This window comes from Panthera leo, chromosome B4, assembly GCF_018350215.1.
Source record: "Panthera leo isolate Ple1 chromosome B4, P.leo_Ple1_pat1.1, whole genome shotgun sequence".
Classification (NCBI taxonomy): Eukaryota; Metazoa; Chordata; class Mammalia; order Carnivora; family Felidae; genus Panthera; species Panthera leo.
The window spans coordinates 64576176-64602767 of record NC_056685.1 but is presented as its reverse complement, the minus strand read 5'-3'; the positions used below and the strand labels follow the sequence as shown (position 1 = coordinate 64602767).

Here is a 26592-nt window from a genome sequence, read left to right as displayed (position 1 = left end):
TATCTTCATCAATACAGCAGCCTAACCTTGACAGGCAGATTATTGGAAAAATTCCCATCCTGGAGTTCAGTTTATGTCCTGAAATGGACTTTTTAAAGCATCTGCCAGGGTGCCTGGGTGGCTCAGTACATTAAGCATCTGACTTCGTCTCAGGTCATGATCTCATAGGTCATGAGTTCGAGCACCACATCAGGCTCTATGCAGACAGCTCAGAGCCTAGAGCCTGCTGCAGTTTCTGTGTCTCTCTCTCTGCTCCTCCCCTGCTCATACTCTGTCTCTTTCTCTCTGTCTCTCTCTCTCTCTCTCAAAAATAAATAAACATTAAAAAAAATTTAAAGCATCTGCCAAAAAGTGGGGGGAGGGAGGGTGGTGCACCTCTCCCAACAAAAAATATTCAAGGAAAAGAATACAAAAATCCCTACATATCTGTATTAGTCTGCTCAAGCTGATAAAACAAGTTACTACAGATTGGGTGGCTTAAGCAACATTTATTTTCTCACACTTTTGGAGGTTAGAAATTCAAGATCAAGGTGCCAGCAAGATTGGTTTCTGGTGAGACCTCTGTTCCTAGCTTAGCGATGGCTGCCTTATTGTGTTCATGCACAGCTTTTCCTCTAGGCACAAGTAGAAAGAGAAAGTCATCTGGTTTCCCTTCCCCTTCTTATAAGGGTACCAATCCTATAGGATTAGGGCCCCACCCTTATGACCATTTAACTGTGCTATTTCTTTTACAGGCCCTATCTCCAAACATAGTTACATTGGGGGTTAGGGCTGTAACATATGACTTTGGGGCAGGAGGGGACACAATTCAGTCCATGACAGTATCATTGAATGAATAATATAAAATATGGAGAGCTCTTCTGGTCATACTCTCTAGATGGGAAAGTTAGTAGCTTCTTTCTGTTCTTCATATTTTTTACTGTTCATAATATAAATTAGATCACACTATACCTATAGCTATTTTTTCACTTATAGTGAAAAAACTATTATAATTTTTCTTCACTTATTGCTATATTATAGACATCATCCATATCAGCACATACAAATCCCAACATATTTTTTCTTTTTTTTTTAATGTTTATTTATTTATTTTGGAGACAGAGAGAGAGACTGAGCAGGGGAAGGGCAAAGAGAGAGGGAGACAGAGAATCCCAAGCAGGCTCCGTGCTGTTGGCACACAGCCCGATGCAGGGCTCGAACTCACAAGTCATGAGATCATGACTTGAGCCAAAATTAAGTTGGACGCTTAACCCAAGAGTCAGACACTTAATCAACTGAACACCCAGGTGCCCCTTAAAATATTCTTTCAAATAGCTGCATAGTCTTCTGTTGTAAAGAGTGTGACAATTTACTTAAGTGTACTTAAGTTTTTCTCTTGACAGATGATAGATCAGTTCAAATTTCTTATTCTGGACAATGTTGCAGAAAATTTGTGACAATTTGAAAAAACTCACAGATAAACCATGTAGCCTAAAAATACTGAAAAAATTAAAAAAGATTTAGGTATTATTGTAAGAATACATTATGTAATACATATAACAATAAAATATGTGTTAATTATTTATTTATTGGTGAGGCTTCTGGTCAACAGTGGCTATTAGTAGTTAAGTTTTGGGGGAGTCAAAAATTATATGTGGAATTTTCAGCTGTGCAGGGGTTGGTGCTCCAAACCCTGCATTATTCAAGAGTCAATTATATTCATATTTATATTATTATTTCAGTAGGGTAGATTCCTAGACATGCAATTGCTAAGTCAAAGGGTATGCGTCATTAAAATTTAAATAGTTACTGTATGCCAGTTTATAATTGTAGTAAGAGTATATGGGAGTATCCATTTCCTCATACCCACCCTAGGGTAGTGTCCATATTTTTAGTTTTGCCAATTTAATAGGTAAAAAAGCAATCATTCTGTTTGCATTTAATTATTAGTGAAATTTTGCATATATTGGTCCTTTATTTCTTTTTCTAAACATTTAAAATAAGATAAAATAGGGGCGCCTGGGTGGCTCAGTCGGTTAAGCGGCCGACTTCGGCTCAGGTCATGATCTCACGGTCCGTGAGTTCGAGCCCCGCGTTGGGCTCTGTGCTGACAGCTCAGAGCCTGGAGCCTGTTTCAGATTCTGTGTCTCCCTCTCTCTGACCCTCCCCCGTTCATGCTCTGTCTCTCTCTCTCTGTCTCAAACATAAATAAAAACGTTAAAAAAAAATTAAAAAAAAATAATAAAATAAAATAAGCACACTTAAAAAAATGGTCCTTACAAATGCCTTCTTGGTGCCCAAGTGCAGCACTTACAGTGTCTTATTTGACAAGCAGCCCAGCCTATCTGCCTGCATAAAACTTGGAATCTTGAAGTGGAGATTTCTATGTGCTTATCAACACTAATGCTGAGCCCACCAGCTACCTTATTTGTGCTCACAGGATTCACTATGCCCAGGGGCTTTGGCTGAGAAATTAGACTTCTAGATGAACAGGAATAGAGAGAAGCCAAGAATGGAGAGAAGCACTATAGAACATTTAAAAAATTGAAGTGACTATGCATAGTTATACATACAATAAATTATACTTGTATATGATACCAAATACAGGCTTTCAAAAAAGCAAGGAGAATCAGGGGGACGATGAATAACAAAAAACATAATAAGAATCTTACAAAGAATGAAATCTTGTCATTTGCAACAACATGGATGGGTCCAGAGGGCATAATGTTAAGTGAAGTCAGTCAGAGAAAGACAAATACCATATGATTTCACTCATATGTTGAATTTAAGAAACAAAACAAATGAACAAGTTAAAAAAGAGACAAACCAGAAAACAGACTTCTAACTACAGAGAACTGATGGTTACCAAGGGGAGATGGGAGAGGTGGGGGATGGGTGAAACAGGTGACGGGGATTAAGAGTACATTTATCATGATGAGCACTGAGTACTGTATAGAATTGTTGAATCACTATATTGTACACCGGAAGCTAACATAACACTGTACATTAATTATGCTGGAATTTCATTAATTAAAAACTGACTTTGGAAAAAAAACTTATAGTACTAGAATCTAAAGGAACATTAACAATTTCATCATTTTAAATTTTAGTCCAACTTTAGTGATTTACAAATAAGAAAACAAAGGCTTAAAGCGGTAAAATGATCTGTCCAGGTTCATAGCTCCAGTTACTAGCAGAGACGGGATTCGAACTCCAGTCTCTTGACCTTCAATTTGACAAAACCTCCTTGATCTAGGAGTCCTGTATCTCCAGATTTAAAAAACAAAAAAACAACCAAACAAACAAAAAATAAAAACCCTCATACATTTTAAAATGTGACTTTTGGGGGCGCCTGGATGGCTCACTGGGTTAAGCGTCCGACTCTTGATTTCAGTATAGGTCATGATCTCACGGTTGGTGAATTTGAGTTCCCTGTTGGGCTCCACACCGGCGGTGTGAATCCTGTTTGGGATTCTTTCTCTATTCCTTTTTCTCTGCCTCTCCCCAGCTTCTGATCTCTCTCTTCCTCTCAAAAAAATTTTTTTTTTAATTTTTTAATTTATTATTATTTTTAATGTTTATTTATTATTTAGAGAGAGAGAGAGAGACAGAGACAGAGGGACAGAGTGCAAGCAGGGGAGGGGCAGAGAGAGAGACACACACACACACACAGAATCTGAAGCAGGCTCCAGGCTCTGAGCTGTCAGAGTCCTTTTTAAAAAATGAGACTTTTTGCAGAATTAAAATTTGACAGTTACTTACCCGGCTTTCACAATTATTTTATGTCCCTGCCTAAGACCCAGCTGCACTGTCTGGTAGAAGGTGAACCCAAACCCTGAAGCCAACTGAAAGCCCCAAGAAGTAGCATCCCTGAGTTTTGCCCACAGACATTAAATTCACAAAGATGACCAACTCCCAGGATCAGTCACCCAGAAGCAACTGTGGCCTGGAACCTAATCTATAACTTCTCTAAAAGCCACTTTCCTACCCTCCCCCCACCCACTTTGCCAACTGTGTGTCAGAGATTGTACATCTCATTCTCCAGATCCCGTTATAAAACACTAGAATGTTAGCAAACCTTAGATTAATTTTATCACACCCAGACTGGGGTATGTTCTCAAGCTAGGAGATTCTCTAAAGGTTGTTTTAGATTTTTTTTTTTTCACTTCAGAGAAAGGGTGGAAATAATTTTAACAATAATAATGAAGGTTATAAAAGGGAAGATAAAAGTCACCTGAACTCTGTTGGCACCTCATCAAATCCCTCGCCCTACAGGGAACTATTAGCAAAGTTTTCTGGTGTGTGCTTTCAGAAATTTTCCACACATGGGTTGGTTAAGCATCTGACTCTCAATTTCGGCTCAGGTCATGATCTCACAGTTTGTGAGTTCAAGCCCCACGTTGGGCTCCATACTTCAGCACATAACCTGCTTGGGATTCTCTCTCGCCCTTTCTCTCTGCCACTCTCCCACTCCTGCGTGCGTTTTCTCTCTAAATAAATAGAACACTTAAAAAATTAAAAAAAATTTTTCCCACACATGTCTAAGTTGGAGTAGAGTCATGTTGTTTTATAATTTAAGTTTTCACTATCTTGTAGGCATCTTTCCAAATCAATGTATGTAGCGTCACCTCATTCTTTTTAATACCTTTAAATGTATGTATGTATGTAGAACACAATTTGTTTTTGATTTGATTTTTTATTTTTATTATTATTTTTTTAAGTTTTTTTTTAAAGTTTATTTTTGAGGGAGAGTGACAGAGAGAGAGAGAGACAGAGCATGAGTTGGGGAGAGGCAGAGAGAGGGGGACACAGAATCTGAAACAGGCTCCAGGCTCTGAGCTGTCAGCACAGAGCCTGACATGGGGCTCGAACTCACGGACTGCTAGATCATGACCTGAGCTGAAGTCGGACGCTCAACCAACTGAGCCACCAGGCACCCCCTTGATTTTTTTTTTATTAAAAAAATTTTTCTTTTTTAACATTTATTTGTTTTTGAGACAGAGAGAGAGCATGAACAGGGGAGGGTCAGAGAAAGAGGGAGACACAGAATCTGAAGCAGGCTCCAGGCTCTGAACTGTCAGCCCAGAGCCCGACGCAGGGCTCGAACGCACGGACCGCGAGATCATGAGCTGAGCCGAAGTCGGACACTTAACCGACTGAGCCACCCAGGCGCCCCTGATTTGTTTTTTTAAATTGCACTGGTCTTTAAAGGCACCCACACTGAGAGAACTTGAAAATTATTGGTGGAATGAGTACTAATGAATGTTCCTTGCCTAATATAATCCATGTACAGGGAAAGATGTGTGGCCTTAGATAGGTTACCTATGCTTCTGAGCTTCATTGTTCCCATTCTGCAAAAAGGGACCAAGATTTCTTGCCCAGAGGGTGATGGTGGCATTTGATGAGATAATGCGTAAGGGACTACCTGGTGAGGTGGAAATGATGTTTTGGAGAGGCAATATACTGTACTCTTTAAAGCATGGGTTTTATAGGCAGACACAGCACGCTTGAATTCAAGTTCTGTTTATGGGTTCTAACCTGGAACGAGTGATGCACACTCTCTGAGTCCATTTGCTCCGCTACAAAATACATTAAAAAATAGCTGTGTGATTCAAGACAAAATAAGGCATATAAAGGGCTTACTTAACAGAGTGTCTTTTTCATGAAAGGTGCTCAATAATAGCAGCCATTGTTGTCAAGTGTGACCACTGAAGCTAGATAAATCTGGGTTTATAATCTGCCTCTGACACTCCTTAGATACATGTCCTGAGGGGTTCTCTTAAAGTTTCTGAGCCTTAGTTTTCTCATCCTACCTTATGGGGTTGTGAGGATGAAGTAAGATGCTTAGATCATTCCCAAAACGTGGTACATATAAGCACTCAGCACTGCATTCAGGTCTTTGGGAATACACATCAACTCCTTCCCTTTTTCCTTCCCAGTTCTTCATGCACAGATCAAGGGTATTTTATTTATTTATGTATGTGTGTATGTATGTATGTTAGTAATGTTTTTATTTTTTAAAGCACATTTTACTTATTTATTTATTTTAATATAATTTACGGTCAAGTTCGCCTACATACAGTGTATACAGTGTGCTCTTGGCTTCAAGAGTAGACTCCCATGATTCATGGCTTCCGTACAATACCCAGTGCTCACCCTGACAAGTGCCCCCCTCAATGCCCATCACCCATTTTCCCCTCCCCGCTCCCCCCCATCTACCCTCAGTTTGTTCTCTGTATTTAAGAGTCTCTTATGGTTTGCCTCCCTCTCTGTTTGAAACTATTTTTCCCCCTTCCCTTCTCCCATGGTCTTCTGTCAAGTTTCTCAAATTCCACATGAGTGAAAACATATGATATCTGTCTTTCTCTGACTGACTTATTTCAATTAGTATAATACCCTCCAGTTCCATCCATGTTGTTGCAAATGGCAGGATTTCATTCTTTCTGACTGCCAAGTAGGCTCCACGCCCAACATGGGGCTCTGACTCACAACCCTGAGATCAAGGGTTGTGTGCTCTATTGACTGAGCAAGCCAGGTGCCCCCAAATAAAGTGTATTTGACTCGAAGGTAGCCATGTTGAAGATGAGTTTGAAAGTCAGAACCTCTGTGCACTCTTGTCATTGTTCCATCATCTAAAATCCTTTCTATAGGCTCAGTCTACCCAGCAGTTCACAAGAAGTGTAATGAGATATAATGAATAGCATTAAAACGTATTCAGATCAGAATGTTAATCGTAAGCAAAAAAATCCGCAGAGGACTTCTTCCTTCAAGGCATACGTTTTCTCAGCAAATTGATTTCTTAAGTTATCAAATAACAACTAACACCAATTCTATTTCTCTGTTGAATTTACAAGTTCAATAGGAACACAAATTGCAATGACACGTTGCGGGAGTGGGGAGTGGTTAAGGGAGAATGAATCATAGCCCAAAGGAATGCAAAGCTGAGAAACATCCTAAAAAAATGTTAAGCTAGAGAACTAGAGATGGCTCTGAAAGACAAGTGTTTAGCAATCATGGCTCAAGTCCATTTAGGACAGTAATTTTCAAACTCTGCAGGTCACAGATCATGTTCCCAGCCCACTAGGGTTTAGGCTATTCATGGGTCTCCATGAGTTCCCAGTTTCATGGATGAAATAAGGAATTTTGCTCCAGGAACCTTATTGCTAAATACCACCTACAGACTGAGAACATAAGGAAAATACTTGAGGTCCCTAAAGCATTCTGGTTAGATCCTATCTTTCCATTTGGACCCAAAGGGAGTAGAGGCGAGAACATTTGGACAGGGGGACAGAAGAAAGGAGGAGAGGGTTGTAGGGAAGTACAGGGTCTGGAGCAGAGCTTCTCGGCTTCGGCACTACTGAAGTTTTGGATGGGAGAATTCTTTGCTGCGGGGTGCTGTCCTGTGCACTGTAGGATGTCTGTATAGCAGCATCCCTGTTCTCTATGCACTAGTTGCCAAGAGCACCACCTCCCTCCCGATTGTGACAAACCAAAAACGTCTCCAGACTCTGCCAAATGTCCCCGTGGAGGGAGGAGACATGGAGATGGAAAAGCAGACTGAGAGCCGTCATTCTTGGTGTGAGGAAGCAAAGGATGGGAATATACCCTTGCCATCTGCCTCCCCACCTTTCTCCTTTTATAAACATTTCTTTTCTCCTTTATAAACATTTTCGGGCTTTAAAAGGCTTTTTTGGATCCCTTAATTCCCTTCTCTTTTTTTGGCTGGAAAGTTATATCTTTTTCATTCTAGTTACCCCATGACAGGCTGAGACTTACCCAAGAGACCACTGGTGAAGCCCTCGGGCATCTGGGAGAAGAGAAGGAAGACACGAGGGCACAAGGCGCAGGCTGGAGCTCATCGGGACAGGTCTTGCATTCGGCCCGTTCTTACCACAGTTTTGCCTATCACTGTGCTTCATAAAAATGGAGGAGAGCAGGTAAAGAAAGAAGGGGGTAAATCAGAATCATCTGGGAGAAGGGGCGCCTGGGTGGCTCAGTCAGGGAAGCAATGGATTTCGGCTCAGGTCATGATCTCACGGTTCAAGAGTTTGAGCCCCTCGTTGGGTTCTGTGCTGACAACTCAGAGCCTAGAAGCTGCTTCAGATTCTGGGTCTCCCTCTCTCTCTGCTCCTCCCTCACTAGTGCTCTGTCTCTGTCTCAAAAATAAATACACATTAAAAAAATTTTTTTAATAAAAAAAATCATCTGGGAGAAAATGATCCTTGTCCACCTGCAGGCATGTAGCCCCAGGCACATCAAAATCACAGCAGCTGCGAGCGCCGATGGGTATCCGTGGGATGGTTTCCAATAAGCATCCAGTGCGGTTCTCAGGTGTTACTTCTTCCCACTCTCTCCTCCCAGAACAACCACCTGCCTAAGAAGTTTTCTATGACTCTAATCTCAGTCACAAGTGGGCTCTCAGTAACAAGTTAAAGATGTTCCTTGGGGTGCCCGGCTGCCTTAGTTGTAAGAGAATGCAATGCTTGATCTCAGGGTTGTGAGTTCGAGCACCATGTTGAATGTAGAGATTACGGACATAAATAAATAAATAAACTTAAAAAAAAAAAAAAGATGTTCCTTGAAGCATTATCTAAACTAATGAAGGGGTGCCTGGGTGGCTCAGTTGGTTAAGCATCTGAATCTCTGTTTCGGCTCAGGTCATGATCTCACAGTTTCGTGAGTTCCAGCCCCACGTCGGGCTCTGCGCTGACAGTGTGGAGCCTGCTTGGGATTCTCTCTCTCTCTCTCTCTCTCTCTCTCTCTCTGCCACTCCCTTACTCACACTGTCTTTGTCTCTCTCAAAATAAGTAAATAAAAAAAATAAAGTAGTGAAAATTAGGAAGTAGGACATTTGCTTAAAAAGTTGTGGTGGAGTAGAAATGAAATAATTTATGTAAAAAACATGAATTTTTATAGTGCTAGTGCCTAGCACATAGTGAGCCCTCAAATGTTAACTGTTGCTATGAAAAACTGGGGGCACCTGGGTGGCTCAGTCAGTTGAGTCTCTGACTCTTGATTTCGCCTCAGGTTGTGATCCCAGGGTCATTGTATCGAGCCCTGCCTTGGGTTCTGTGCTGAGCATTAAGCCTGCTTAAGATTTTCTCTCTCTCTTTCTCTCTCTCCCTCTGCCCCTCTCCCCCACTCATGCTTGCTGTCTCTCTCTCTCTAAAAGAAATAAAATGAAAAAAAAATTTAAATATGAAAAACTGCTTTTGGAGGTAGAGAAGTGCTTAGGGTAGATGATATTGAATGAAACTAGTAAGACCCCAGGCTACAAATAGTGGATCCCTATTTTACAAAAATATATCTATAACTTGGGAATTACAGGGGCACCTGCATAGCGTGTTAAGCGTCCAGCTTCAGCTCAGGTCATGATGTCGCGGTTCGTGGGTTGGAGCCCCGCGTTGGGCTCTGTGTTACCAGCTCGGAGCCTGGAGCCTGCTTCGGATTCTGTGTCTCCCTCTCTTTCTGCCCCTCCCCTGGCTCACACTCTGTTTCTGTCTCTCTCTTTCAAAAATAAACATTAAAAAAACGTTTTTCATGTTTATAATTTGGGGATTCCAGCTCAATCTGAGCTGTGACAGGCTATCCCTTGGATGTGGCTATGACTGGTGGGGAAACACGCTCGAGGAATTTGCTCTGGTATCAAGTAGAATAAGAGGGCACCTGGGTGGCTCAATTGGTCGAGCGTCCGACTTGGGCTCAGGTCAAGGTCTCAAGGTTCATGTGTTCAAGCCCCACATTGGGCTCGCTGTTGTCAGTGCAGAGTCCACTTCAGATCCTCTGTCCCCCTCTCTGCCCCTGCCCCAACTTGTGCTCTCTCAAAAATAAAGAAAACATTACAACAGTAAGTAGAATAAGAGAGCAGAGTGGAGGGGGAAAAGACAACTACCTGGAGGGTCATAGCACAGCTGTGTTTTGGGCTGTCCTTCCCGGCAGAGCTGGATTAAGGGGTGGGCGAGCAGGGGAGCCTCCCGTGTTGCCATTGTACAAGGGATGCTAAAGTGTCGGTGAGCGCTAGTCATGGTGGAAAACAGTGCTTTGGGGAAAATCGTATTTACCAGAACTCTCAGAGTACAGAATGTGGTTAAAGTCACTTGTCACAGTTTGAGACCCCCCAGGTGGCGCTCGTGAGTAAGTGGCCCCTACACCATTTTCTAGTGAAACTGGGTCCAGCTGATTGCTGTCTTTTCGTGTTGTGAATAGTAAGCATATGCAACTCTCTTGCCAAAACTGGAGAGCCCAGAACACAATAGCTGGCCCCAGAAGTCTTGCCAGCTGCCCCCAGAAGTCTTACTTCTCTGCCCTTCCTTCTTTTCTCCAAATAAATGTTAAATAAGTATTTAAATAGTATTAGTTTTAAAAGGCACCAAATTATTACTTTTCCCTGGGGCTCTGTATGTCCTATCTGACCCTGATCCTAGGCCGGCCCCCCTGGCCTTCTTCGGAGCTCATAAAGAACAGGATTATTGGCAGAAGCTGAAGAATTTTTATTTGTTGCATTTTATTTGTTTCGGTTGTTATGTTGGCCAAGGAATCTGTTGCATACTAAGATCTGAGCAACTTGTGTCCTATAACTGGGGCTTAGGTGACAAATACTAATGCAAAGTGTGGGAGCTGGGGACTCTCTCCTCTGTTCGGGGCCCAAGTCACTGTCAGATACTACCCCGAGGTGAGAGGAAGCTTGGATCTGCCAGGCTGCCACCACTGTTGGCAAACTCTGACGGGTGACTGCCACTAGGGGTGGCGTATTCTTAGGTGATGTCAGCAGGTCCTTAATGATGGTGTGTTTCTTAATTTCTGGATTTGAGAGAATTCAATTTAATTTTTAGATTTGAGAGAAAATGGAAGATACAGAGAAGAAAAGTCAATATGAAATCACCCAGGATCCCATGGTTTTATTTTTAAACCTTACATTGATCTTTACTTAGGCTGCTTGAAGCCTGGGCTTTGTAGTCTCATCTCATACTGGTTTCATGGTTTTCTTTGCTTTGGTTTCTGAATGCTGAAATGTACAACTTGTCCTACTGCACTTTTTCTAATGTCACTTGAAAACAATAGAAACACAGATCCTCTGGAATTTGGTATTTTAAGAGTAAACGAAATACATAAATGTCCCTTATGCAGAACTTTGGTCTCACCAAATGCATGCAGGAAGTTAATCACAGATTTACTCAGCTTGTTGTCTCTTTTACTCTCACACAATTTTTCCTCCCAAAAACCTATTACTGTTCCTTGGATCCCTTAAATAAACCAATCATTAATATATAATCAAAGCAATGCTTTTAGTAATCAATCCCAGTTCCTTTTATTTGAAATAATGGGTAATTTTATAACATTCCAGATATTGGTTGGTACATATCTCTACTCTAGTTAAAATAGGATGTTTCTCTTGTTTTTGTTTCATTTTAAAAATACAACAGTAGGGGTGCCAGGGTGGCTCAGTCGGTTAAGCGACCAGCTCTTGATTTTGGCTCAGGTCAGTTGGTGCGAGCCATGTGTCGAGCTCCATGCTGAACATGTGAAGTCTGCTTGGGATTCACTCTCTCTTTCTCTCTCTCAAAAATAAATAAATAAACGTTTAAAAAAAGGAAATATTACCTTAGGTTGAATGACAGCTGACATCTGTGAGGTCAAAACTGTTTCTTGTGAATGTTGACATATAACATTTTGTGAAAAGTATGGCTTGCTTATATATTTTCAAAAATCATTTTCTTTACAAAGAACATATCCTCTGATTAGAGGAATGACAAAATATGGGGATAGTTAGCTGTATGCTCAGAGAAATTTAAAAAGAAACCTACTGTCAATTTTTCAGAGTAATCCTAGACCTTAAAAAAATTTTTTTAAGTTTATTTCGAGAGAAAGAGAGACAGCAAGAGAGCACAAGTGCACATGCACAAGCTGGGGAGGGCCCGAGAGAGAGAGTGTGAGAGAGAATTCTAAGCAGGCTCTGCACTGTCAGTGTGGAGCGTGACACAGGGCTCGAACCCACAGAATCGTGAGATCATGACCTGGGCTGAAACCAAGAGCTGGATGCTTAACCGACTGAGCCACCCAGGTGCCTGCCCTTAGACGTAAATATTGATACAATAAGCAACTAGCATATAGAAAGCACTCAATTAATATTTGAATGTTGAATGAATGAATGAATGACTCAAGATAAACTATTTTCTGAGACTATTATTTTTCCTATGACAATTTGAAGTTGCTTTTCTTTATATATCTTTATGAAAAATTTCAATTCGTATGAAGAGAGATAAAAGGAAGTTTGCAATTATAGGATCACAACGCAAGAAAATAAAGAACTAGGTTAAACTCCATAAAAACATTAAAACATTTTTGTTGGAAAAAATTTTTTGAAATACATGTAGATTTACAGAAAAGTTAGAAACAAATTACAAGAATTCTAGCTTATCCTTAATCCTGATTCTCTAGTAACATTTTTATTTCATTGGCTTAATCTCTCTCTCACTCTTTCATTGCTGAATCATTTGTTGGTATGTTGCAGACATGTTGCTTCTTTACTCTCCAATACTTGAGTGTGTATTTTCTAGAAGAAGGATATTCTCTTATGTAATCACATTGCAATTACTGAAACAGAAAAATTAACACATGCAATATTGTTATCGAATCTGGAAATGTTAATTTCTCACCAATTGTCTCAATAATGTCCTTTATAGTAGGAAAAAATATTCTGGCTTGGGTCCAATCAAAGATTACATACACGTTGCATTTAGCTGTCTTCTGTAGTCTTTTATTCTGGAAAAGTTCCTCAGTCTGTCATTGTATTTTATGACCTTAACATTTTTGAAGAATATAGGCCAAGCATTTTGTAGACTATTCTTCAATTTGTGTTTGTCTGATATTTCCTTGTGATGAGATTAGGTTCTGCCCTTTTGGTAGGAATACCACAGAAATGACATTATGCCTTTCTGAGTGCTTCGGATCAACAGGCCCATGACACTAATTTGTCTCTACTGGTGATATTCACTTGGTTAGGGTGCTGTCCCCATGTTTTTCCATTGTAAGGTTATTTTTTTCTTTTTGTAATTAATAAGAATTGTGTAGGTACAACTTCAAGACTGTATAGATATACTTGTCCTCAAGAATTTTTTATCCATTAGTTACAGTGCCCATTTATTGCTATGCTTTGTGAAATGCTATTTTTTTTTAACTTCATCATTACTTCTACATTTGTTTGCATTCTATTATAGGAAGAAATTTTCCTTTTTCTTCATTCATTCATTCATTCATTCGTACCAGTTTGAATTCGTGTGTTCCTATTTTATTTAATGGATTTTAATCCCTTACCATCATTCTCCCTGACCCCCAGGCTTAATGAGATATAATTGACATATAACAACCTCCATTTTTATTTGCATGTTCAACTGTCCCAGATTTTGCCAGTGGGAGCTTCTTCAAGCTGACTCCTGGTTCTTCGGACATGTCACTATTGTTCTTTGGGCACTTTCCCATTTTCTAGCATAATATGATATTCTAAACTTACTTTGAATGTTCTCTACCCTAGCCCTGGAATCAGCTAGTTTTCCAAGGAGTTCTGGTTTCTTTTAAAGGAGAATGGTATTTAGAAACCAACATAGATATGCTGGTATATTACTGGGATGTTATTGCTTCTAGATCCTCACAGCAGACAGCTAGGAAATATATAAACACACACATCGATGTGTCTATACCTATATCTATATCTATATCTATATCTATATCATCTATATCTATATCTATATCTCTACAACTATATCTGTTTCTGTTATAAACATCTATACCCACCTAGATAGCTAAATTTATAAAAACCGTATATTTGTGCCGATTCCTGCAATTCTAGTCCAAAAACAGGATTTATTAGCATGTTCTCCCTCTCCATATTGTAACTGCTTTCTCTGACAGTGAGAAATTTGGTTTCCATTATCCTCAACACATCACTTATTTGCTCAGTTCTAAAATTCAGCAGAAGTAATGTTAGAGACGTTAAGCCATGCCACTGGGAGAAACACACCAATGACCTGGAATTCAATATTTGTTTGTAAGTCTATCATTTTTAGTTTAAGAATACATAGTTAATATTCTGTATTTAAAAGTATGTGTTAATTAGTTCTTCTAATTTTTAGCTTCAGTTTGGCTATTATTCGTGTGCTATTATTTGCTATACAGACAGGTTCACTCATTTGCATTTGTATTTTACTTTAGATTTTGTTTCACAATTTTATTGTGTGTGTGTGTGTAAAACATTAAGATGGTTCAAAAGTCAAAACTCAACAAAAAAGGTATGTTTAGAAAAGCGTCATTGGGGCGCCTGGGTGGCTCAGTCGGTTAAGTGGCCGACTTCGGCTCAGGTCATGATTTCGAGGTCCGTGAGTTCGAGCCCCGCGTCGGACTCTGTGCTGACGGCTCAGGGCCTGGAGCCTGTTTCGGATTCTGTGTCTCCCTCTCTCTGACCCTCCCGCGTTCATGCTCTCTCTCTGTCTCAAAAATAATAAAAATTAAAAAAAAAAGAAAAGCATCATGACTACTTTAGAAAATAATTTTTCTCTATTGAGGGTTCCTTCTTCTATATTTATAACTAAGCCTGGGTCCTTTGCTTCATTCTCTTTATATTCCATGCCTGCCTGCTCTCTACTCCTCAAGCATACACACAAACATACATAAATGCATCTTGATGGAAAAGATACTGAAAAACTACAAGATGATCTTTAGGATAAGGCATGTTTCTTCCACCGTTGGACATGATTCTCTACAGAAACAACTTTCTTAAGTTAATTTTTTCACAGTATATTTCACAGTATATGACAACATATTTAAGTGATTTAAAATATTGTTTCTTGTGAAAATGCCATCATGAACTATAAGGTCCATTCTCACTGTATGAAAGCAGAGAGTTTCTTTTACTAAGACAAAGCAAGCTGGCTTTGTTTTTACTTAAATGCAGGACCAAAACAACCCATGAATCACTTCCTCTATGAAGTAACTGCAGACTAGGCACTCATCCAAACCCTGGGCCAGATCCACCCTGCCAGCCCCACTTCCTTAGGACATGTGTCTTTCAGCGCCTCTGGCTCCTTTTGGAACAGGGACCAGCTGCCTCTAATTTCCTCAGTCCAGGTGCTATGGTGATGGTGGTGATGGTGGTGATAGTGGTGATGGTGAGACTGAGTTTTGAAAGCAAAAATCCATTATGCGAAGATTAAGATTTTCATCATTATATTTTGAAGTCCTTGATTATGTATTAACTAATCAGAAATCTGGTTTTGTTACTAAAAGAGTTTAGCTATATAGAATGTTGATTTCTTTTCCCCTCAGCCTCTATTCCAAAGCTCTATATGCCCTACAATTTGATACTTCAGAAGAAAGGTTCTATTCATTTTTTTTCCTTTTACATAACCTAGCTTGTGCACTGAATAAGTATTTATTAAGTTCTTAAAATGTGCCAGGCACTGTATTGTGGATTTGGGACATCAGTAATCACAAAAGATAAGTGGAACTTATTTGGAACTTATTTTCTCACCAACGCAAGTTATTCAAGACAGCACAGGGGAAGTGCCCCGCAGTTCCGCACCACTCCAGGGACTATCCAAAATGACGAAACGGAAGAATTCCCCTCAAAAGAATCTCAAGGAAATAACGACAGCTAATGAACTGATCAAAAAAGATTTAAACAATATAACAGAAAGTGAATTTAGAATAATAGTCATAAAATTAATCACTGGGCTTGAAAACAGTATAGAGGACAGCAGAGAATCTATTGCTACAGAGATCAAGGGACTAAGGAACAGTCAGGAGGAGCTAAAAAAAGCTATAAACGAGCTGCAAAATAAAATGGAAACAACCACGGCTCAGACTGAAGAGGCAGAGGAGAGAACAGGTGAACTAGAAGATAAAATTATGGAAAAAGAGGAAGCTGGAAACTTATTTTCTAGTAGGTACAGGCAGACAATGAAAAAAACCCATAAAAATAGCTAATTATTTTGCTCTAAGTTATGGGAAAATAGATGTTATGGGAAAAATAGATCAAATTAAGGAGGAATGGGAGTTACATTGGTAGTGAAGGCAGTTGTAATCTAAAATACCGTGGTCAAGAGAAATTGAGGTGGTGAGATTTGAACAAAGACTTTAAAGTGGTGAGGGTGTTACTCATGCAGGTATCTGTGGAAGGAGTATCACAGGAAGAGGGTACAGCCAGTATATGTGATATAAGGCTGAAGTGTACTTGGCTTCTTTAAGGAAAAGTAAGGATATGCATGGTTCAGGGTGGTGGTAGGGAAGACATTTAAGGCCTGGGAGGCCACACAAAGCCCTAGGCTTTTATTCTGAGTGAAATGGGGAGTTGTTGCAGGGACTGGGGTGGAAAAACAACATGATCTGACTTGTGCTTTAACTGACTCCCCTGGCTGAATATTTGACAATGGAGGGGTGGGCTGGGGGGGCGGGGGTGGAATGGAAGTCTTGAGACTAGTTAGAAAGCTATTGCAATAATGTAGGCAAGAGATGATGATGATTCAGGCCAGAATGGTAGCAGTGAAATTTGTGAAATAGAATCTGATTATATATTTTGAAGATGACCTAAGAGAACTTCCTGATGCACTGGATGTGTAAACTGAGAAAGAAAGGAGTCAAAGATGAAAGGTTTTGGCTTGAGCAACTTGAAAACCACAGTTGCTATTAACTGACATAAAGATGATTATGGATAGAATGAGTTTTATGGGGGAAAACATCAGGCGTTCACTTGTAGATGGGTTAAATTTGAGATGTACTAGACATCCAAGTGGAGATGACAATTAGATGGTTAGAAAAATGTCTTTGGTGTGCAGAAGAACAGTAAGAGCTGGAGATATAAAATTGGGAGTTGACAGCAAGAAATTATATGTGATCACCATTGGAATGAGTGTGGATAAAGAAGAGAACCCAGGACATACTTAGCCTTAGGATACCCCTAAGAAGTCTAGGAGAAATGTAGAAACCAGCAAAGGAGCTCAAGAAAGAGTATCTAAAGGAATAGAATGAAAACCAAAAGTTGGGAGTCCAGAAAAACAAGTGAAAAAAGCGAATCGAGGGGAGCATGATGAAGCATGTCAAATGCTACTGTATTAATAAGTTAAAAATTGAGAATTGACCGTTGGATTTAGCAACATGGAAATCATTTGGTAACCTTGATAAGAGCAGTTTTAGTTAAATGGTGGATGGGGGCAAAACCCTAATTGAAGTACATTCGGGAAAGAATGTGGACAGAGGAATTAGAGATAGCAAGTATAGAAAAGTCTTTCAAATACTGCTCCAAAAGAAAGGGAAAATGGGGTGGTAGATGACAGGGGAAGTGGAGTGAAGAGGTTCATTTAAGTTGGGAAGAATTTGCAGCAGGTGTGTTCGCTTATAGAAAGACCCAATGAAAACAGAAAAGACAATATTGTATGAAAAAGGGAAAATGGCTGGAGCGATACCTTTGAGAAGGTGGGTGGGGATAGGATATGGTTCATGCACAAGTGCAGGGATCAGAGTTAGGTAGGAACATGGATGGATGGGCAGGAAGATAGAATGTGTGGGTTTAAGTGTTGATAGATGCCTTGATGTGACTGTGGGAGACTGTGGAAGTCCCTTGCTGATTGATTTTCTCACTAAATTAGGAAAGGTCATCCGTGGGGACCCAGGATGAGGGAGACAGCATTGGAAGTTGGAGGAGAAAGGAGATGTGAAAAAATGACCTAATAATAAATTGAAAGTGAGACCAATCCATGTAGTTGGTTGTTTTGGACAGTTGCATGGGCATTGGCATGGAGAAGACAGAGTTGAGTAGATCAGGTTCTAGTTTTGCCAAGCGAGACAAAGCTAGGAAGGAGCAAGGGAGTTGAGTGAATGCAAAGCAGTGATTACAGTGATTAAATGTGACGTTTAACCTGGGTAAGGGCGGGGACGGGGGGAGGGGGGGAAGAAAGGAGGACATCAAGAGCAGTGACAAATTACTTCACCTCTCTAAATGTTTCCTACCTAAAAATCTGCATATGGTGTTATGAGGTTTATGTGAGATGATGTATATATAGAAGAACACTTAAAGGACCAAGCACCGAATATATATTCAGTGTTTCTCAAATGAGGTTTTCATCAGGATCACCTGGGGAATGCCCAGAGCCCAACCCAGGCACATAGAATTTCGGTGGGTGAGGCCAGATCTTCACTCTGTCTATTCCTCAGATGATTCTAATGTGTAGTCAGGGCGGCAAACTTTTGCATTAACTACATGATCTCTATTAGTATTATCAACTAGATGGAATGGAGGGAATATGGTAGGAGAGGAGGATCCGGAACTCACCTCCTCCCACGGACACACTGAGGGAACAACTACATACATTGCAACTCACTCTGAAAACAATCTGCAGACTCTCGGAACACATCTCCCACAGCTGAAATCATCAAAAGAAGGCGGCATCAAGAAGATAAGGAAGGGCAGAAACAACAAGCCCCTAGTGTGGCTATTCACAAGAAGGGGTTATATCGCAAGCATCCAGGAGCGAGGGGAACAAGCCCCACACTGGGCATCCCCAACCCTGGGGACCTTCATGGGAACACAAGCCTCTATAACACCTGGTTTGGAAATCAGCAGGGCCATAGGAAACAGAGTCCCCACTCTTGAAGAGCCAATGTGCTATGTCACTTGGTCTGAGACCCAGCAGTTTGAAAAGTGCCTATATGTGAAGACTTAATGACTAATTTTAGGATGTGTGCTGGAGGGGCAGAGCCCTGTAGGAACTTTCTCTGAGAATGGAAGTGCTGGTAGGCACCATTTTTCTGGCCCTCCTTCAGCTTAGCTAAACAGACACCTGTGGGTTTAGACACTGTCCATCTATCTCGCTAGCACCCAAGTGTTCCCCTAAAGACCTGTGCCACTCAACCAACCCACCTACCCCAACAGGCACCCTTCCACCACAGGGGCTCCTGCCCCACCACACCTGGCAGGCAGCCTCTGTCAGGAACGACATCCTTTCTAGAGTGACTACTGCCCCACACACCCAATGGGACCTAATGCCTCTCCAGAGCAATTCTTGCCCTGGTAACTGGGAGCTAGTCTCACTCACAGCATGCCTGCAGTAGCTACAGCCAGGCCTCTCAGCCTGTCAACATGCGGACAAGCCCTGCGCACTACTAAAACCATGGTTGGCCAGTCATTGCTGACAAGTAGGCTGAGGGGCAGCCCTGCTCACCTGTATACCTGCAGCAGTTGTGACTCAGACACAACAGGAAGGCACGTGCAGCCCCACACGGGGGTTACCCTGGAGCACCTGGTTCTGGTGACCAGAGAGGATTATGCTAATGGAACAACAGGACACCTGCACAAGCCCACTACTTTCAAGACCAGGAGATGTCGCCGACCTACCTATTATACAGAAACTAACACAGAATCAGACAAAAGGAGACAGAAGAATATGTTCCAAATCAAAGAACAAGACAATACCTTAGAAAAAGAGCTAAGTAAAAATGGAGATAAGCAACGTACTTCATAAAGAGTTCAAAGTAATGGTAATAAAGGTGCTCACCAGAATTGAGAGAAGAGTAGAGGAACTCAGTGAGAACATCAACAAAGAGAAAATATTTAAAAGAACCAGTCAGATCTGAAGAATAACTGAAGTGAAAAATACACTAGAGGGAATCGGAGCAGATTAGAGGATGCAGACTGGATCAGCGATCTCGAAGACAGCTAGTGGAAAGCAGCCATAACGAAGAGCAGGGGAAAAATAACGATGATTAAAGAAATGAGGAGAGGTTAAGCGACATCTGTGACATCAAACGGACTAACAGTAACACTATATGAACCCCAGAAGGGAAGAGAGTAAGGTGCAGAAAATGTATGTGAAGAAATAAAATTTCTCTAACCAGGGGAAAGAAACAGACATTCAGGTCTAGGAAGCATAGAGAGCCCCAAAGAAGATGAACCCAAGGAGGTCCACACCAAGACACATGATAATTAAAATGGCAAAAATTAAAGGTAAAGAAAATCTCATAAGCATCAAGAGAAAAACACATAATTATATACAAAGGAAACTCCATAAGGCTATCAGCTAATTTTTTAGCAGAAATTTTGCAGGACAGAAAGGGGTGGCATGATATATTCAAAGTGCTGAAAGGAAAAAACCTTTCAACCTTAAAAAAACCTTTACGACTTGAGAGGAGAACATGGCAGCAGAGAAGGACCCTAGCCTCATCTGGTCCCATGAACACAACTAGATAACTATCAAATCATTCTAAATACCCCAGATATTGATCTGAAGACTAACAGAACAAACTCCACAACTAAAGGGAGAAAAGAGGCCATATCAAAGAAGGTAGGAAGTGCAGAGATGTGGTTTAGGGGAGAAATGGATCACAGGTGCTGCAGAGGGGAGGGAGCTGTGGTCCTGCAGAGGGAGGGAGGGAGGGAGGGAGAGAGAGAGACAGAGAGAGGAGCATATAGGGGAACGCACAAGGAGAAAGTTTCCTCAAAACCATTGGCTTGGAAAATGAGAGGGGCTGAATTTAATAAGTTATTGCAAGGAGTGGGGCTTAAAGCCTGGAGTTTTTTGGTTTGTTTTTTTTTTAATTTTTTTTTAACGTTTACTTATTTTTTGAGACAGGGAGAGACAGAGCATGAACAGGGGAGGGGCAGAGAGAGAGGGAGACACAGAATCTGAAACAGGCTCCAGGCTCTGAGCTGTCAGCACAGAGCCGGACGCGGGGCTCGAACTTAGGGACTGTGAGATCATGACCTGAGCCGACGCTTAACCGACCAAGCCACCCAGGCGCCCCATTAAAGCCTGGAGTTTTAAAGGTCGGCAGGCTTGGCTAAGATAGAGACCTGAGGGTGCTGCCCAGCTACTAGAGAAAAGGCAGGCAAACAACCCGGGGGCAGACAGCATGGAAACAGCATCTGAAGCTTGGGACACAATAGGAAGATTATTTGTTCTTTTTGGAGTGCATCCCCCAGAGGCAGCATTCAAGGGAGGTTCCTCTCTGGCAACCGGGGAACAACCAGACGCCATTTCCCTCCCTCTCCTCCAACCCTCCGCGTAAACACAGAGCAACCTTTGGGAAGCAGCACAACACTGACACTGGCTGCCTGACTTGCTTACACCAAGCCCCACCCCTCTTGCTCTGGCGCAACTGCCCTTCTCAGTCAAATCTGCCTCAGTCCCAGCTTGGCAGTCCCCTCCCCCAGAAGACCAGTGCAGGCCCCTACCCACACCATTCCTATAAAGCCTGGGATTTTAAAGGTCAGCAGGCTTGGCTGGGATAGAGCCGGGAGGGAACAGCCCTGCTTCTGGAGAGAACGCAGGCAAACAACCCAGAGGCAGACAGCACGGAAACAGCTATCGGAAAAATACCTGGGGCACACGGTGAGGGTAGGGGGTGAGATTATTTGCTCTTTCCATAGCACTTCCCTGAGAGCTAGCTTTCGCCAAGATGCTTCTCTGGGGATAAAGGAGCTGGCTGGGGCCATTTCCCTACCCCTCCCATCAGCATAAACAGAGAGTCAATAGAGAGAAGCAGCCCAGAACCTACACTAGCTGCCTAACTTACTTGCAGCAAGCCCCACCCCCTTGTGTTCTAGAAGGACTGCCCTTCTAAGTCCAGCTTGCCTCAGTTCCAACGTGGAGGGCCCCTTCCCCAGAAGCCCAGCACAAAACCCCACACCAAGTCTCCTGACTGCAGAGTTCTACAGGGCCTCATTTCTGGTGGGATTGGTGTCAGGTCTCATTTCACCAGCAGACCAGAGCACACCTAGCTAAACTTACCACCCGCAGGCCAGGGACCAAACACCGCCCATGGCAGGCAAGAAGAGCCTCTGCAAATGACTATCCTTAAGGATAGAGCAGCCACATCACGACAACAGAATGCACGCAGCACACACCGGAGACACTAGCTGAAGCACTAGGCCCTCGGCACTACATGACTTCATCTTCATGAGGCCATTACTTTTAGGAGGAGACATAACTGGCTTTTCCAACACATAGATGAAGGCAGAGACTTGGACCAAATGCCAAAATGTTGGAATTCATCCCAAAGGAAAGAACAACATAAGTCCGTGGCCAGAGATGTAAGTGGAATAGATATAAGTCACATGCCGGATGGAGAATTGAAAGCAACAATTATAAGGATACTCACTGGGCTCGACAAAAGAAGACATCAGGGAGATCCTTGCCACAAAGATAAAAGAGTAAAAAGAATCAGAAATGAGAATGCAATAAATGAGATTGGAAAAACAGGCTTGATGCAATGAACAGCAGGCTGGAAGAAGCAGATGAATGCGTATGTGATACAGAACACAAAGTAATGGAAAACAATGAAGCTGAACAACAGAGGGAAAGAACAATTATGGAACACGAGAATAGACTTAGGGAAATCAGTGACTCCATCAAATGAAATAACGTTCATATTATAGGAGTCCCAGAAGAAGAGAAGGGAGTAAAGGAGGCAGAATATTTATTTTAAGAAATAATAGAAAACTTCCCTAATCTGGGGGAGGAAACACATCCAGATCAAAGAGGCACAGAGAATTCTCATCAAAATCAACAAAAGCAGGCCAATACCAAGACATACTATAATTAAATTTGCAAAATATAGTGAGAAAGAAAAAATCTTAAAAGCAGCAAGACAAAAGAAGTCCTAAACTTATAAAGGAAGATCCATAAAGCTAGCTGGAGATTTCTTAAGACAAACTTGGCAAGCCAGAAGGAAGGGGCATGATATATTCAAAGTGCTGCATGGGAAAGTCAGCAGCCAAGAATACTCTATACAGCAAGGCTGTCATTCAGAATAAGAGATATAGAGTTTCCCAAACAAATCTAAAGGAGTTCATGACTACTAAACCAGCCCTGCAAGAAATATTACAGTGAACTCTTTAAGTGCAAAGGAGAGACCAAAGGTAACAACGACAAGAAAGGATCAGAGAAAATCTCCAAAAACAACGACAAAACAAGGAATAAAATGGCAATAAATACGTATCAATAATTACTCTGAACATAAATGGACTAAATGCTCCAATCAAAAGACATAGGATTTCAGAATGGATTAAAAAAAAAAAAAGGCCCAACTATATGCTGCCTACAAGAGACTCATTAAAAACTTTTTTTAACGTTTATTTATTATTTTGAGAGAGAGAGACAGACATGATGCAAGCAAGAGAGGGGCAGAGAGAGAGGGACACACAGAAACCGAAGCAGGCTCCAGGCTCTGAGCTGTCAGCACAGAGCCCAACATGGGGCTCGAACCCACAAACCATGAGATTATGACCTGAGCTAAAGTTGGACACTCAAACAACTGAGCCACCCAGGTGCCCCGAGACTCATTTTATTTTATTATTATTTTTAAAAGCTTTTACTTATTTATTGTGAAAGAGAGCAAGCAGGGTAGGGGCAGAGAGAAAGGGACAGAGAGAATTCCAAACAGACTCCACGCTCAGTGCAGAGCCCAATGCAGGGCTCAATCCCACAACCATGAGATCATGACCTGAGCTGAAATCAAGAGTCGGACGCTCAACCAACTGAGCCACCCAGGCGCCTGAAGAGACTTGTTTTAGACCTAGACACCTGCACATTGAAAGTGAGGGGTGGAGAAAACATTTATCACGCAAATGGATGTCAAAAGAAAGCTGGAGTAGCAATACTTATATCGGATAAACTAGACTTTAAAACAAAGAGTGTAACAAGAGACCAAGAAGGGCATTATATAATCGTAAAGGGGACAATCCAACAAGAAGATATAATGATTGTAAACAATAAAGCACCCACAGTGACAGCACCCAAATATACAAAACAATTAATAACAAATGTAAAGGAACTAATTAATAGTACAATAATAGTAGGGGACTTCAACACCCCACTTACATCAATGGACAAATCATCTAAAGGGAAAATCAACAAGGAATTAACGGCTTTGAATGACACACTGGACCAGACATACTTAATAGATATATTCAGAACATTCCATCTTAAAACAACAGAATACATGCACTTTTTAAGTGCATGTGGGACATTATCTAGAATAAATTACATATTAGGTCACAAAACAGGCCTCAACAAATACAAAAAGACTGAAATCATACCAATCACCATTTCTGGCCACAATGCTATGAAACTTGAAGTCAATCACAAGAAAACATTTGGAAAGATCACAAATACATGGAGGCTAAACAACATGTTACTAAACAATAAATGGGTTAACCAGGAAATGAAAAAAACAAACAACTATATGCTACAAATTGGACTACCTAGAAGAAATGGATAAATTCCTACAAAGGTATAAATTACCAAAATGGAAACAGGAAGAAATAGAAAACTTGAATAGACTGATAACCAGCAAATAAATTGAGTCAATAATCCAAACACTCCCAACAAATTCACAGGCAAATTCTACCAGACATGTAGAGAAGAGTTAATACCTACTTTTTAATTTTTTTTTTTGAAGGGGGGGAGAGGGAAAGGGAGAGAGAGAATCTCAAGCAGGCTCCAAACTCCACACGATCTCACCACCATGAGATCATGACCTGAGCTGAAATCAAGAGTTGCGTGTTTAACCAACTGAGCCACCCAGGCGCCCTGAGTTAATACCTATTCTTTTCAAACTATTTCAAAATGTAGAAAAGGAAGGAAAACTTCCAAATTCATTCTATGAGGCCAGCATTACCCTGATACCAAAATCAGACAAAGACTCTACTAAAAAAGAGAACTACAGGCCAATATCCCTGATGAACATGGATTCAAAAATTCTCAATAAAATACTAGCAAACTGAATCCAACAGAACATTAAAAGAATCATTTACCACAAATAAGTGGGATTTATTCCTGGGCTTCAAGGGTGGCTCAATATTCACAAATCAATATGATACACCACATTAATAAAAGAAAGGATAAGAACCACCTGATCCTTCCAGTAGAGGCATAAAAAGCATTTGACAAAGTACAACACCCATTCAGGATAAAACCCCTCAACAATGCAGGTTTAAAGGGAACATAGCTCAACATAATAAAGGCCATATATGAAAAATCCATACCTAATATCATCCTCAGCAGGGAAAACTGAGAGCTTTTCCTCTAGGTCAGGAAGAGGACAGGGATGTGCCCTCTCCAAACTGACTTAATGTAGTACTGGAAGTCCTAGCCACAGCAACCGGACAACAAAGAAGAAGTAAAAGGCATACAAATTGGCAAGGAAGAAGTAAAACTTTAATTATTTGCAGATGACATGATACTCTATAGAGAAAAACCCAAAAGACTACACCAAAAAAACTCCCTGATACATGAATTGTAAAGTCTCAGGTTACAAACTTAACATACAGAAATCTGTAGCTTTCTATACACCAATAATGAAACAGCAGAAAAAGAAATCAAGGGATCGATCCTATTTACAATTGCACCAAAAACAGTAAGATACCTAGGAATAAACCTAACAAAAAGGTCAAAGATCAGTAGTCTGAAAAGTATAGAACACTTATGAAAGAAATTGAAGATGACACAAAGAAATGGAAAAACATTCCATGCTCATGGACTGGAAGAACAAACATTATAAAAATGTCTGTACTACCCAAAGCAATGTACATATTCAATGCAATCCCTATCAAAATAACACCAGCATTTTTCATAGAACTGTAACAAACAATCCTAAAGTTTGTATGGAATGACAAAAGACTCCAAATAGGCAAAGCAAACCTGAAAAAGAAAAGCAAAGCTGGAGGCAACACAATTCCAGACTTCAAGCTATATTACAAAGCTGTAGTCATCAAGACAGTATGGTACTGGCACAACACATAGATCAATGGAACAGAATAGGAAACCCAGAAATGGACCCACAACTATATGGTTAACTAACCTTTGACAAAGCAGGAAAGAACATACAATGGGAAAAAGACAATCTCTTCAACAGATGATGTTGGGAAAACTGCATAGCAACATGCAAAAGAATGACTGGACCACTATCTTACACCATACACAAAAATAAATTCAAAATGGAAGAAAGACCTGAATGTGAGACAAGAAACTATCAGAATCTTAGAGAACATAGGCAGCAATCTCTGTGACCTTGGCTGTAGCAACTTCTTACTAGACATGTCTCCAGAGGTGAGGGAAACAAAAGCAAATATGAACTATTGGGACTTCATCAAGATAAAAACCTTTTGCACAATGAAGGAAACAGTAAACAAAACTAAAAGGCAATCTATGGAATGGAGGAATGACATATCTGACGAAGTGTTAGTATCCAAAATATATAAAGAACATATAGGAGTGCCTGGGTGGCTCAGTCAGTTAAACATTTGACTTCAGCTCAGGTGGTGATAGTCTGTGAGTTTGAGTCCTGCACTGGGCTTTGTGCTGTCAGCTCAGAGCCTGGAGCCTGCTTCAGTTCTGTGTCTCCCCTTCTCTTTTTCTTCCCCTCCCTTGTTTGAGTTCTGTCTCTTTCTCTCAAAAATAAACATAAAAAAAAAAAAGAAAGAAAAAGAACTTATAAAACTCAACACCCAAAAATTGAATAATCCAGTTAAAAAATGGGCAGAAGACATGAATAGACATTTTTCCAAAGACAACATCCAAATGGCTAAGACACATGAAAAGGTGCTCAACATCACTCATCATCAGGGAA

General features: G+C 40.9%; 1 protein-coding gene across 2 annotated transcripts in view; it reads right to left on the bottom strand.

Annotated features, from left to right (window-relative positions):
- Positions 1–26592, bottom strand: part of FGD4 (FYVE, RhoGEF and PH domain containing 4) — a 145308-nt gene that overhangs the window by 9260 nt on the left and 109456 nt on the right. The window contains exon 18 of one of the 2 annotated variants that reach the window (XM_042946231.1): positions 6484–7887. The exons of the other annotated variant lie outside the window; for it this stretch is intronic. Coding sequence (XP_042802165.1) covers positions 7835–7887 — 53 coding nt within the window. The 3' untranslated portion in view covers positions 6484–7834. Of the gene's footprint in view, positions 1–6483; positions 7888–26592 lie in introns of those variants that run through there. 2 annotated transcript variants of the gene reach the window in all.